Raw genomic sequence first — 13,390 nt, forward strand, 5'->3', positions numbered from 1 at the left:
CAGGGTACTTGGCTTGCTACGTCGGGTCTAAGTAGTAGCTTCAGGTTCGTTGCTCGGTCAGATCTAGTTAGGCATCCATGGGGAGCCCCCAGAGCCATCTTTGAGCCTGGTGAGATATTTGCTTTAGGCATGTGGTATAGCTAGTGCTCTCCCTGAGACCCCTAGACCAAGACGAGAGATACAGTAAGCACATTTCTCTCATTGTGGGAAAACCGTCATTGATACTCCGGACACTCATGCGCTGTAATGCAATGCGCTGCATGTTCAACATGACTCCATGCCTCTTAGAATTCGTCCACTGCGATGCCATCGTTAAGTTTCCGACTCCAATCTCAAAGCCATCAACACGCGATGCATTAATGAATAGACCTTCAGACCTCTCCAGTTGAGTTCAAGCTCAAGTCATCAAACAAAGGCCCTTGATCCCCTCTACAACGCCCGCCAACATCCTCAACCCATACGCCGAACTCACGCGTTGCATGACCTTCAAGTTCGCCCGTATCTCCGCTCGGTCCATAACCCCAACCCACTCACCTCCACACGCACAATGATCAGCAAACATCGCATCATCGCCCTGCAAAGTTCCACACTTCTTACACTTCAGATCCTGCACCTGCCAACCGAGGAGAGTAGCCTGTAGGCGCGCAATCAAACCTTCCTCCAGCGCGATCTTGTCATACTCGCTCTGACAGCTCAAGCACCGCCACGGCTTATTGACACCATCTTGCTCGCCGCTTGCCAGATCAGGCAAGACATCCTCGTCCCGACACAAGTCCAGATCCCGGGTCATTGTGCAAGTGTCGCAAACGAGGTTGTTGATCCGCAGACTCGCGCTTGGGTTTTCGAAACGCGCTTCCTTTCCAAACTCGCGCACATCGAACAGCGCCAGCAACTCCTTTCTAAGCAATCTTGCTTCTAACTGCAGCGGCTTTGACAACGAAACAATCTGCATCAAAGCCTTGACCAGCTCGAGCACCGGATCGCGCGGATGGCGATGGTCACTGGATTCCAGCGTGCCACCTGGTAAGCTAGGGAATGTCCAGTCGCTCGCCAATTCAGGATGGAGGAGTTCCTCTCGCTGCCGCCGTATAAGAGCTGTGATCTGCTTCTTTAAGGGCTTCGAAAAGTCATCTTGCAAGACTGTCGTTACTTCCGTGCTTGTCGGATCTTCAGTCAGACTGATAAATGCCGAGGGTAACTGTGTCGGTCGAGGCGCAGACGAGTCAGAAGCACCCGCCGCGCTAGCTGGTCTCTTGAGACTCTGCATCAACTCAATGAACGTGATCACCCAGTCGTCAAAGACAGGCTGCAACGGCAGCGGGAGGAATTGCGAGAGTTGCCAATGTACCACGGTCTCAAGGGTCGAGTTAGTCGTCTCTTCTGTAATCGCGGACGTGCCTTTGCCGCCGTAGTTGTACGCGTCGTACCATATGAGCACGTCCCAGTAGTCCTTCACCTCCAACCCGAGGAAATGGAACAACGGTTTCTGCTGAATCGACTTCAGAATGTACTGAGAATAAGCGTACGCGTTCTCGACTTCTTGCTTAGATGTTTGCAGCAGTAATCTGGTCGGACTTGCGAAGACAACCTGGGACCCCACGCGTCGAAAATCTGTGATGAGCTGCTGCATTGCTTTCTTCGACATCATCTGCACGTAGTAATGGAGGTGCCGGTCATATAAACATGATGCAGGAGCCTCGACCCAGCGCACCAGGTGTTGGACCATAACATCGGCAAGGCGATTGCCACGACAAGCTTCGGCCCACCAGGACTTCACCATTTCTCGGAGGACCTCTAGCGCGGCCTGAGCGAATCCGCCATTTGACTTTTCTGTGCTGGCATTGCATGACTCTCCGTCGGCGGCAGGATTGAACGCGACAGAATCTGCGGATCCCTCAAGGTCGTTGATAATCGAGGACGTCAAGATGGTATTGATCGTCAAGTTCTGAACGGAGACATCCACGCAGGCCGAGGTATAAGCACCTGGAGTATTGATTGACGGCATCTCCACGACCTCTGTCAACGGGCCAACGACATCGTCACGCTCGTGGCCTGCATGATCTGGACGCGCTTGATCCGACCACCACAGCACGACATTACTCTTCTTCAAACGCCGTGCATATGCCAGATCAATGAGGAAACGAGGATCGTCTTTCTCCAGGTTGCACAATGGCAGATCACCGTATCGTGCAAGCTCAAGGAGGTGTGCCAGCCAGCCATGCGCGTTCAAATAGTGCGAAATGAGCTGCTTGAAAGCATATCCTTGCCAGCCGAGAGGGGGCAGATCGGCATCTGCGTGGTCTGTAGGCAGTGACAAGATGGGATATTCCCGCAAAATGCGGATGTCGTGAAGGAGCTGCTTATGTGCAGTGGACTGTAGCAGAAGCATGGTCGGCTTGGATTCCTCGGATCTCCATTTCTTGAGTACATCGCCGATCTCAATATGTGCCTTTCGTCTTGTCGTCACCTGTGAGAGCTTGAAGTGTAGGTTCGGTTGATATTCGAAGATCGTTTCTACTAATGCCTGTTCCTTAGTCTTTTGGCGATATTGCTCATTGTAGATTTTATCGGCATTCGGTAATTGAGCATCTCGCCCACGGCTGAGTACGATTATGTGCGCCTCAGATCTTGATGTCGAGAACATGGCAAACACATTTCTATCTCCTGCTGCGACGTGATAGACGTAGACATACCCGAACGAGCTGGGATCTTCCAGATAAGTCGACTGCGAGTTACTCCTCAACAGTGCTGATAGGTCAAAGCCTTGTTCTAGACCTTTGCCGAGCACGCCTTTCTGGGTTTCGTCAAACGAACACATATTGCCCAACTTGAGCATGGCGCGCATGAAGAGAGGCAATTGGCGCTCATAGACTCCTTCGACACTGGCGTGGTTGCACAATAATGACACGGACTCCGCTTCTCGAAGGTAAGTGTCCTCGGGCATTGTCAGCTGAAATAGATGGACAGATGGGTGACCATTTGGCAGGACATGGTTGACCTTCTCGACTTCACATCCAGGGACTTCGACGTTGGGTAGCTCGTCACCCTTCAAGTTGAGATAAAGCGTGCGTGGTACTTTGATGTTTAGAGCGTGGATCTTCTTCCCAATGGCAACGAAAGCCGTAACCTCGCCAGGAGATTCTCCCTGGCGAAGTTGAAGAACATGCCAGGTATTGATGTACAGCATCTCTGCTTGATTTCGGAAGAAGTTGCTGATAGAATCTGTGGCGACATTCGGTCTTTCTCCGAAAAGCTGACGCCGTCTCGCCCTGGCTTGCTTTTGGATCTTCCATTTCTGCTTTTGGTGTTGGAGCCAGCCACTATAGTTTTCACCTATTACAGGAGCATCCGAAGGCAGGCTCGCAAATGGATCGACGATTGATTGATTTGGCGCCTCTGGGGATTTTCTTTTTGCCGATCTTGTCAGCTGCACTTTAGACTTCAGGCCTGCTTCAAGAGCATCTTCGATATCGCCAGTGGCTGGCAGACGATGGTCAAGGAGGTTGACCGATCTTTCACCAAGTGGCTTCTTTTCAAAATGATCGGTGACTTTCTTCTGTTTAAATTTGTCGTCCATCACCATGATCCGCTTCTGCAGCCATTCAGGATGCGCAACACGAGGTACAGGATTTCTGATTTTCTGTAGGGCGGCGGGAATGGTGATGAGTTTCTGGATGACAGAACCCAGACGCTCCAGGTAATAGTCCCAGTCGATGACCGTTCGAGGATCCATATCTGCCGGATCCTCCTTCATCCATTTCCGCAGGAAGAACCGCTTGACGCTCTCTTCTGCCGAGAATATCGCCACAGGAATTGCTCTGTCGGTAACAGGGGTGTTCCTCGGCTTCGCAGAGATAACGTATTTGCAATTCAGACCTTTGTCCTTGGTCATTTGATCACCCAAGAATTCAGCCAGTCGTTTCGCAGTAGTAATGGATGTCGACTTTTGTGCGCCATATTCCTCGAGAGTCTTGGTCATGCTCTTGTTCTCGCAGATCAAGTCGATCAGCTCTTCGTCAGCCAGAGTGGAACCGTGCTGATGCAGCACGTCAAGCCAGCGATTTGAGACTCGAGCGACAGCAGCATATGTTTCAGCCAAAGTGGTGCCCTCCAAGAAGAATTTGAAAATCTGGGTTTGAAAAATTTTGATGAGCTTCAATTCTCCTCTTCGCTTGACTTCGAAACCTTTCAACTCCGCAAGGCTGCCGTCGTGATTGAATACTGCATAACGCTTTTTCAGATTCTTGTCTTCTTCCTTGGAAGTAGGCAGGATCATTGCTTTATATGGTCCGTCCACCTCAAAGAAGATCGAATTGTCGCTATGGGTCTCGTACTTGAACGTAGCTGGATCGACGAGCGTTTGGTATTGATGATTCGTATATCGAGCGTGAACAAGGTGGTTGAGCATGACACAAGGATACGAGACTGCCATCTTTTTCCCATTCTTCAGGGTGAAAATGACGTTTTCGGGAAATGTGGCTGGGAGCATACACCAGATACCATCAGTATCCAGCTCCAAGGGTCTGCCAATGCGTTCGACGAGTTCTCGGGCCATTTGAATGATGTGAGCACCTGTAAGACATGTGACACCCGCCATCTCCATAGAATACCATCTGGAGCCTTTCCGCATCACATAGCCGTAGAAGGAATTCAGGATGACTTTGTGTGCCAATTGCAGGGAGTCAAAGAGCACAATCATCTTCTTCGCCTCTTCGACTTCGATGGCCGAAGCTCCCGACGATTTCAAAGCCTCCGTCTTCCCTTTCCATACCTTCTGCTTCCCTTTGAAATCGTAACGCCTGTCTCGGAAGTCTCGAACTGTATCCACGTAGAAGGGGTTTTCTCGTTGGCAGATGATCGCTTCTCGCTCGATGGTCTTCGAATCGTGAATCTTGTGGTAGATCTTTTTTGAATATTCCTGTAGTCTTTTTCGCACCACCGCAGCCTGTTCATCTAGGCTCAACTCCTGGAATGTCCTTCTTAGCGACTTTGCAGTTTTTCCTGGGAAAGTCTCGTTTGCCACCGCTCTTCGTATCATGTTGTACTCGTCTCGTTTCGTAGGCAAGAACTCTCCTCTCCACGCCCATGGTAATCGTCGATCGCAAGTCTTGCCCGGCCGATTGAAGTCGCAAGCCGCACAATCTGACTCAGAAATCATAGAGTCAGGTTGCAGCCTATTTGTCGTCATAATATTGGGATACATAGAAGCGACATCCAGGTGATAGATTAGTGGACGTTCATTTCTGTTTGGCGTGCTTTTCAAACTGATCAACTTCTCGCACATTTGAGTCCGTACTTCATCATAATTCGTAACGTCATCAAGAGATTTCTTCTCTTCGACTGTTATGCAAAACTTCAAAGCTGCATCAAGGTCTTGCAGAAGCTCATCAATGGCGGTTGGGTCGATAGCAAAGTTGACCGGGATGTCCGCACGGAATACACCAGCCTCGATACTCTCGACGTGTCCACCAACATATGTCTCTGACTCGAGCAGGTGACCTTCCCAGAATGCTTCTCTCGGTTCTTTGTGTTTATTGGGCAGAACAATCTTCTTTTGGTATGCTTGCACCATGAGCAACATCTCGCAGAGAGTCCCTGTGCCCTTGCGCAGAGTGTCGTCGGGGTTGAGAGGAAGGATAGTGCAGAGTGAGAATATGAAGGGATGAACATATTTCATGTACAAGTAGTAGGTGGCGACAGCATCCGAAACGGAGTATTCTGCCAAAATTTGTGGATGTTCACGGGCATAGGGCGTCATCAGTTCAGGATCTAGCTCGTCTGGATCGTAGCCCAGCTTAGCAACAGTGACAGCTTTCAAACCGCGGCTCCCTTGAGGCAAGTAACTGTCTCGATTGACCCAGGCGAAACAATCCATGTGTACGCAGTAGTCGCTCTGGTAGATGTCTTCGCTGTTCCTTCGGAATCCAATTTCCGAGTACATGTCGATGCCCAATACGCTGGCTCTTGCTTCGATGAAGGGCCAGTCGAAGAAGTCACCGTTGTAGGTCGCTATCACATTGGGGCGGGCCTCCTTGACGTGACAAAAAAACCGCTCGATGACTGCTCGTTCGTTGGGTTCGTTGAAGATCATGAAAGGGCCTTCGTATTCTTCCTTTGGCGTGTAGTCAAAATCTGCAATGTCCTCCGAGACTATCTCTCTGTTGGTGATGAGGAAACCCTGGCCATCGATCATGTAGGAAATCATCATTACTTGGTCAATGACCGAATCCGGGAATTTTAGCGGCAGTTTCGTGGTTTCGATATCGAATGCAAGCACAACAGGGTCGGCACGTTGCAGACGCTCCTCCAGACATGTTAGATTGACTGAGCCGTGTTTTGCTTCCACAGTATACCACTTTCCGATCCGTATGTCCTTGTCGATTGTCACTCGGACATGGTAGGGCACGTCGTACTCGCGGATATCGACGATGAAGTCGCTGGCTTCGGCGATGCCGTGGGCACGGTTGCCGTTGAGTTCTTCTTCGTCGTAGGCATCAAACCCCGCAGTTGCACTGGCCACTTCTGCGTAGGTATCCATGGCATTGACCTTCTCTTTGTTCTTCTCGGCGATTGGCATAACCGTCTTTCGCACTGCGAGCAGATCGGAGACGTTGGCAAAGGTCAGTTGTAGAAATGTGCGTTTGTAGCCTAGCAAGTGGTTGGGCATTTGCAGGTCCTCTTTGATGACTCGAGCGACAGACTTCACGAGACCCTCAAACATTCTCTTGCACCATTCCTCGACCTCGGCCTCCCTTCCTCGCTTGACCGCGAGCAAGAAATATGGGTCGTACTCGACCGTTGCCTTGAAATTTTCGCCATCGTCGCCAATAAAGTAGAAGTCCACACCTGCTCTTCCTCCGGGCACTTTGGAGTCTTCCATTGTTGTACTGTGCATGTTGTACAGCCATCCAACTTTTTTCTTCCCGGAGTCGTACCTGGGGAAGCCCATAGACTCATCAATGGTGTTTGCCAGCCGAATCGCCTGTATTTTCTCATCTTGAGACGTTGCTTCCGTGTCACGAAGTGAGGTAGAGTCTATCGTCTTCGTCCGAGGGTTTCGAGTGGAATTCTTCGCCAGTCGGACATTGGAGCCATATCTGCTGGGCTTCCTGACCGGCATGGCGGCGACACACGAGTGTTAAATGATGTCTGTTGCTCCTCTTTAGGTTATGAGTCTGTTTGACCATTCTTATGCATGCTGAACGTTAGTCAATACATGGCCAATACTTCGTTCGGCGCAGTGTAAATCGGACAAGTCTAGGAATGAGGAGCCACAAGGTGTCTGTCGCGGTCTGTAGACGCGTCGCGTAAAGTGGCGGCAAAACTCCGGATGGAAGCAGATTTACTCCACCGTTCAGATCTGCGCTTTCAATGATGGTTCGTCCTCTGGGCGCAGTCGACACTGTCCAAACGCCCAAACTACCATACTCTAGAACGCATCATGGCCGACGACACACGGCAACCCGATAATGGGACCCAGGATGAACAATCACAAGCAGAGCGCCGACCGAGGCGACCGAGACATGATTTTCCAAAATCCCAAGCCCAAAAAATGTGGGAGGCGCTTGGAAATCCCAAAGATCCTATAAATGAAATGCCTGGAGGAACATATAATTCGGCGGGCGGTAAACCGTCTGCGGTCTCCTGGAAGGACGCCTTCAGCTTCTCATATCAAGGAAAAGGTCCGGCCTGGTACCAGACACCTTGCGCCAGAGATTCGTTGTTGGTAGGCATGGGAGCCGGCGGCGGAATTGGCGGCTTAAGATTTGTTCTCAGAGGTACACCATTTATCCATGCTGCTGCTTGTATACCAAGACTGATATTGTAATAGGACTATCCTCGATGGTAGCCACGACCAACTATGCAGTTGGCGCATTCGTCCTCACGGCTAGTGGAATGTATTACTGGTGCGAACAGAGGCGGAAAGAAGAGCAGCGAGGCATTGCTCAAGCCGTCATTGGAATGAAGGTGCTACAAGAGAAGAGAGCCCGAGAGAAAGCTGCCGAAGAGGCCGCCGTTGCTGCTAAAGCCAAAGAAGCAGAGGAGGAACGGAAGCGCAACCAACGGTGGTACAAGTTTTGGTGAGAAAACTTCGCGTAACTGCTCTTCTGCGTAGGTAGGGAGTAACGGCGTCGAATGACTTGGTAATGTGCAGGCTATCTCGTTATTGTGCTGGACAATCTCAATGTATTTGAGAGAGGCGGAGTCGGCGTTTGTAGAAAGGTGTTGACGACCAGCTCTGTGAGAAGGTCCTAACCGTCCTCAAAATGCACACGTACGCTTTTGCGTGGTGAGGATTCCGGAGACGGTGCATCCTCATTGTCCCTCATGAAGCGTTTTCTCCTCTCACTTCTCTGTTGCCTCGCCTCCCGAGCTTCCCGGTTCTTGTACTCTGTCAGTTGCTGTTTCCGCCGCTGTGATCTGGACCAAGCAATGGCTGGTGTGGGGCGAAAGCCGATTCCATTGATGCCATAGAGGTCGTCATCTGGATCCTCTGGGTCGTGTCCAGTAATTTCAGCGTCGTGCCAGAAATGGTCCGATATCTCGCCCGCTAGTGGCGGAGATTTTGATCGAGAAGGCGTAGCCATGGACTCTCCTGCTGTGCGGCGGGAGTCTTCATCAGCTGTTGAGATTGTCTCTGGTTGCGGCTTTCCTGTTGCTTCCGTCTTTGTCGATCCATCTATAGATGTCTTGTCTGCGGATAGAGAAGATAATTCTGGATGCTGCGATATTGTGACCCGCTTCGGCGAGCCAACGTCATGCTGTAGGCAGATTTGGTCATGACTGATGTCGAGGTCCTCAAATCTCCTGGCGACCTTTGTCCGAGGGCTAGCACTCTCATGATCGTCTATATCTTCTTCGAGCAATAATCGAGGAAGTGGCCCTTTCGTGTCCAATGGAGGTACTTGTCCACGCTTTCTCTTGGGTGAAGCTGAAGTCATTTCGTGTCGAGTTGTGGAGTACGAGAGACAATTTGATCTTTGACGTGGGATAAGAGGTCGACTATTAGGGTATCACAAGAATGTGAGAAACACCATTTATTTCCCTGGTATTGCAAGGCAAGATGAAGGCGGAGCAGACCTGACGCTCTCGAAATCAGCATCAGTGTGTCCCCTAAATCCCAGTATTGTCTTGATTGGAGGCCCGTGCCGCGAATCAAAAGCCATAGAGTCTATCCTTGCTTATAGATCGACTATGTTGGGATGCACGAGGCCACAGAGGGACGAAGTCTAGCAAAGCTGCGACGGTTGCAGAGTGATTTTTGGGATGTTGCTGAAGCAGTCATGCGGTCTGAATATCAGCCATAGTGGCAAGCGATATGCTCTGGGCTTTTTGAATAGACCATATTCATACACCTTGGAATCGATCAAGTATGAAACTTTCCTCAAGAAGCGGCAAGCAATAGTCTCCCTCCAACGCCATGCGCATAACAAAACCAATCGTCCGTCACTCCGACTTGGATTTCTTCTTCTTCTTTTCCACTCCTTCGCCATCAGTGTCCATCGACTTGCGCTTCTTTTTCTTCTCCTCGACGACAACATCGGCTCCATCCGACTTGCGCTTTTTATCTTTCTTCTTCTCCTTTGCCTCTTTGTCCTTCTGCTTCTTTTCTTGCTTCTGTACGCCAGCTGGCTCCGCATCAAACATCTCTACATCGGCCTTGGAAGGCTCATCAATATCCATGTCAGCCAGAACTTGGTCCATGGCATTTTTCTGCAAAAACTGTTAGCTCTACCGTTGACTCTAGTATAGGGGACCCTACCATTGCAACTTCGTTCTTCGTAGGTTGTGCTCCCGAGGAGTAGAACTCTAATCGCTCCTCAACCTGTTTCTTCAATGCTTGACCGAAGAGTGTGTTGGGAGACTCCGAGAAATTGTCGATCCTGGAGGCAATTGAGCATTTGTTTGCGAGGAATCGTGATATTCTGCCCTTGTTCTTCTGTCCCGCTCGACCAATAAACGAGGAGTGGTACAGCAGGCCATATTTGGGTGTATTTCCTTTCGTCTTCAAGGCTCTGAAGAGAGCTTTCTCGGCGCCCAAAATCTGAACGGTCGATGCTGGGTACTTTGACAGATTGGTGAGACTACCAGCGTGAGAGATCAGTCGTGCCCCAACAATCTCTCCAATCAAAGCTGCCAGGTTCGGGGCTACCACGCCCATCTTAGAGACCAGGTAGCTGTGAAGCGTCTTTCTATACTTCGCAAGGCTGACAACTCGCTCGGCAAAGAGTGTGACGTTTTCCATATCTGAAACAGAAATTTCCTGGCCCATACTCGTCTTTGCTGCATCAATGATGCTCTTTGCGATCTCTTCGTCGTCCTCCACAACGGCCGCAAGCTCATGCAAGCTCTCATCAGACAGGGTTTTCTTGTCCTTGACGAAGAGTGCGACCTTTGCATACTTGTTGTTTTCTGAGACGATCTTTACTAGCTCCGGGAAGTGCCACGAGTACCATTCACGCACACGCATCGAGAATGTGTTGATGGCCTTGTCGAGTTGATCCAGGATGGCAATGGCCTGAATGATGTGGTTGTCGTTCTTCTGCACAGAGAACTTGACCTTGGCTCTCGAGTATGCGTGACCGAGACCAAGCTGAGCAGTTGCAGTATCACCTTCGCGCAATTGCTTGAGCAATTTCTCCGAATGCATCCTCAGCCCTCTGAGCATGTCTTGAACCACCTCGCTAGTGTCGCCAGTCTCGCATTCGAGACTTGGAAAGGCGCTCTTGATGCTTCCTGCTAGGATCTTGTCCGACACACCCAGTGTAACTTTGTTCTTCTTTCCAGCTTTCGGAAGATTCAGCTCGAGAAAGGATTTGAGGTAGTCAGACGCGATGCCTTCAGAGATGTCGTGAAGCTCTTCAAGGGCTTGTTTTCCATTCCTTCAATAGTTAGCGACTGGCTGCTACTGGTTGCAGTAGATGCATACTCAAATGGTAAGAAGCTAACGAGGTCGACCATCTTGCCAAACCGTGCGAGATCTTGGACGCTGTCTTGGACCTCCTTCAACCGGTTGCCAACCGTGTCCACTTGATGTGCGACCTTAAAGATCGAATAGCCCATTGGGCCTTCGTGTAAGAGATAGTCCGCCATATCGAATGTGGTTTGTCCTTCGGCCAGAGAATGGTCGCTTGCGTGGATGCGGTGAAAAAGCGCACCGAGACGAGGATGCGCAGACTTCTCAGCCCTCGTACAGACGCTCGACTCGAGTCACACCTGGTAGTATCGCTAACGATACACTCGAGATATGGCAGTAACAAATGTGCTGCGTGTAAGCTATGCTAGAGCTAAGTTCGGTTGCATGCGACAAAGAAATTCTCTCGTCTGAAGAAATTCCAAAAATTGGAGTAAAATGGTCTTGGCATCACAAAGTACCGCTCCGCTTCAAGTTTGCGATAGACAAAGGCTCCAACACCATCCCATCACACAGCCCTCATCACCATTACAATGTCCGGTAAGGTCTCTCTACCCATTCCTTTGACTTCTACTAACTTTCAACAGCGACACAGCTCTTGAATCCCAAGGCCGAGAGCCGCAGACGTGGAGAAGCCCTCCGCGTCAACATCAGCGCAGGTGAAGGCCTCCAAGATGTCCTCAAATCCAATCTCGGCCCTTCAGGCACGATCAAAATGCTCGTCGACGGCTCCGGCCAGATCAAATTAACCAAAGATGGGGCGGTCCTTCTCAAGGAAATGTCCATCCAAAACCCAACGGCCACGCTCATCGCCCGCGCAGCCACAGCCCAAGACGACATAACCGGCGACGGCACCACGTCCGTCGTTCTCATGATCGGCGAGCTCCTCAAGCAAGCAGACCGGTACATCCAAGAAGGCCTACACCCACGCGTGCTCACCGATGGATTTGAACTCGCGAAAACCGAAACCCTCAAATTTCTCGATACCTTCAAAATCACCCGCCCCATCGACCGAGACCTCCTCCTCTCCATCGCACGAACATCCCTCTCCACAAAGATCAACCGCACCCTCGCCGAACAACTGACTCCCTCAATCGTCGACGCCGTCATGGCCATCCACCGCCCCCCTCAAAAACCTGACCTCCACATGGTTGAGATCATGAAGCTGCAACACAAACTTGCCTCCGACACGCAACTGATCCGCGGCTTAGTCCTCGACCACGGCGCCCGCCACCCGGACATGCCCAAACGCCTCGAGAATGCTTACATACTCACCTTGAACGTCAGTCTCGAGTACGAGAAATCCGAAATAAACAGCGGCTTCTACTACTCCAGCGCCGAACAGCGCGACAAGCTCGTCGCCAGTGAGCGCCGCTTCGTCGACGAGAAACTGCGCAAGATCGTCGCGCTGAAAAACGAAGTCTGCGGCTCCGACCCCAAAAAGTCCTTTGTCCTGATCAACCAGAAAGGTATCGACCCGCTCTCCCTCGACGTGCTGGTGAAGAACGGCATATTGGCCCTCCGCCGGGCCAAACGCCGCAACATGGAACGCCTGCAACTCGTGTGCGGTGGCCAGGCGCAGAACAGCGTCGACGACCTGGACCCCAGCGTCCTTGGCTGGGCGGGCCTCGTCTACGAGCACACGCTGGGCGAAGAGAAGTACACGTTCGTCGAGGAAGTCAAGGACCCCAAGTCCGTCACCATCCTGATCAAGGGCCCCAACCAGCACACCATCACGCAGATCACGGACGCTGTGCGCGACGGCTTGCGCAGTGTATACAATGCCATCGTTGACGGCTGTGTCGTGCCAGGCGCGGGTTCGTTCCAGATCGCTGCCGCCGCACATCTGTCGTCAGAAGGCGTCCGCAAATCCGTCAAGGGCAAAGCGAAATGGGGCGTCGCGGCCTTCGCCGATGCTCTTCTCATCATTCCAAAGACTCTGGCCGCGAACAGTGGTCATGACATCCAAGACGCACTGGCTGCGCTACAGGATGAATATACAGAGGGCAACGTCGTCGGCCTGGACCTCGTGACTGGCGAGCCCATGGACCCCGTGCAAGAAGGTGTATTCGATAGCTTCAGAGTACTAAGGAACAGCATTGCAAGTAGTCAAGGAATCGCGAGCAATTTGTTATTGTGCGATGAGTTACTGAAGGCCCGGCAGATGGGCAGGCAGGGCGGTCCAGGTGGCATGGATCAGGAGTAAACCAACCGGGTTCGTCTGATCTGACGAGAAGAACAAAAAGTGCTATGTCCACGGAAAACAAATGTGCATGAGCCATGGAGTCCCGGTGTATTGCATGAAAACGGGGGAGGGGAACATGACTTGACGATAAGAGAGTACCTAGTCGAATGATACCTGGTATAGAACAGCGAGCTCTTGTAGAATATCCTACCTTAGTCTACGAACCTTCTACTTTGTCAGAATGCTTCTCCCCAAGCAAGTCATCAGTTCTCTTGGAGCTTTCTAAACCG

At 51.1% G+C, this 13,390-nt stretch overlaps 5 protein-coding genes across 5 annotated transcripts; 2 read left to right on the forward strand and 3 right to left on the reverse strand.

Annotated features, from left to right (window-relative positions):
- Positions 1 to 397: 397 nt before the first annotated feature.
- Positions 398 to 7,120, reverse strand: PV05_01170 (DNA polymerase epsilon catalytic subunit A; the record flags this gene model as incomplete). The annotated part of the gene is made up of 1 exon (XM_013466129.1): positions 398 to 7,120. One exon carries the CDS (start codon positions 7,118 to 7,120, stop codon positions 398 to 400), a length of 6,723 nt encoding a protein of 2,240 aa, XP_013321583.1.
- Positions 7,121 to 7,395: 275 nt separating this feature from the next.
- On the forward strand, positions 7,396 to 8,342 carry PV05_01171 (uncharacterized protein). The gene is made up of 2 exons (XM_013466130.1): positions 7,396 to 7,778; positions 7,832 to 8,342. The coding sequence occupies exons 1-2, from the start codon at positions 7,442 to 7,444 to the stop codon at positions 8,083 to 8,085; spliced, it is 591 nt and encodes a 196-aa protein (XP_013321584.1). The 5' UTR covers positions 7,396 to 7,441; the 3' UTR covers positions 8,086 to 8,342.
- Positions 8,253 to 8,942, reverse strand: PV05_01172 (uncharacterized protein; the record flags this gene model as incomplete). Its single annotated transcript, XM_013466131.1, has 1 exon — positions 8,253 to 8,942. One exon carries the CDS (start codon positions 8,940 to 8,942, stop codon positions 8,253 to 8,255), a length of 690 nt encoding a protein of 229 aa, XP_013321585.1.
- Positions 8,943 to 9,241: 299 nt separating this feature from the next.
- On the reverse strand, positions 9,242 to 11,300 carry PV05_01173 (uncharacterized protein). The gene is made up of 3 exons (XM_013466132.1): positions 10,931 to 11,300; positions 9,764 to 10,883; positions 9,242 to 9,714 (listed from the first exon to the last, which is right to left on the reverse strand). The coding sequence occupies exons 1-3, from the start codon at positions 11,092 to 11,094 to the stop codon at positions 9,448 to 9,450; spliced, it is 1,551 nt and encodes a 516-aa protein (XP_013321586.1). The 5' UTR covers positions 11,095 to 11,300; the 3' UTR covers positions 9,242 to 9,447.
- Positions 11,301 to 11,413: 113 nt separating this feature from the next.
- Positions 11,414 to 13,352, forward strand: PV05_01174 (T-complex protein 1, zeta subunit). The gene is made up of 2 exons (XM_013466133.1): positions 11,414 to 11,455; positions 11,503 to 13,352. The coding sequence occupies exons 1-2, from the start codon at positions 11,449 to 11,451 to the stop codon at positions 13,119 to 13,121; spliced, it is 1,626 nt and encodes a 541-aa protein (XP_013321587.1). The 5' UTR covers positions 11,414 to 11,448; the 3' UTR covers positions 13,122 to 13,352.
- Positions 13,353 to 13,390: the final 38 nt, after the last annotated feature.

Source organism: Exophiala xenobiotica (genome assembly GCF_000835505.1).
Source record: "Exophiala xenobiotica strain CBS 118157 unplaced genomic scaffold supercont1.1, whole genome shotgun sequence".
Taxonomy (NCBI): domain Eukaryota; kingdom Fungi; phylum Ascomycota; class Eurotiomycetes; order Chaetothyriales; family Herpotrichiellaceae; genus Exophiala; species Exophiala xenobiotica.

What these genes read in the sequence shown, in the direction of transcription:
- PV05_01171 (XM_013466130.1), top strand. Translation starts at nt 7,442, where the DNA reads ATGGCCGACGACACACGGCAACCCGATAATGGGACCCAGGATGAACAA. An exon ending in CTTAAGATTTGTTCTCAGAG is followed by an intron (nt 7,779 to 7,831) that starts GTACACCATTTA and finishes ATATTGTAATAG; the next exon opens with GACTATCCTCGATGGTAGCC.
- PV05_01173 (XM_013466132.1), bottom strand. Translation starts at nt 11,094, where the DNA reads ATGGCGGACTATCTCTTACACGAAGGCCCAATGGGCTATTCGATCTTT. An exon ending in GTTAGCTTCTTACCATTTGA is followed by an intron (nt 10,884 to 10,930) that starts GTATGCATCTAC and finishes TAACTATTGAAG; the next exon opens with GAATGGAAAACAAGCCCTTG. An exon ending in CGAAGAACGAAGTTGCAATG is followed by an intron (nt 9,715 to 9,763) that starts GTAGGGTCCCCT and finishes CAGTTTTTGCAG; the next exon opens with AAAAATGCCATGGACCAAGT.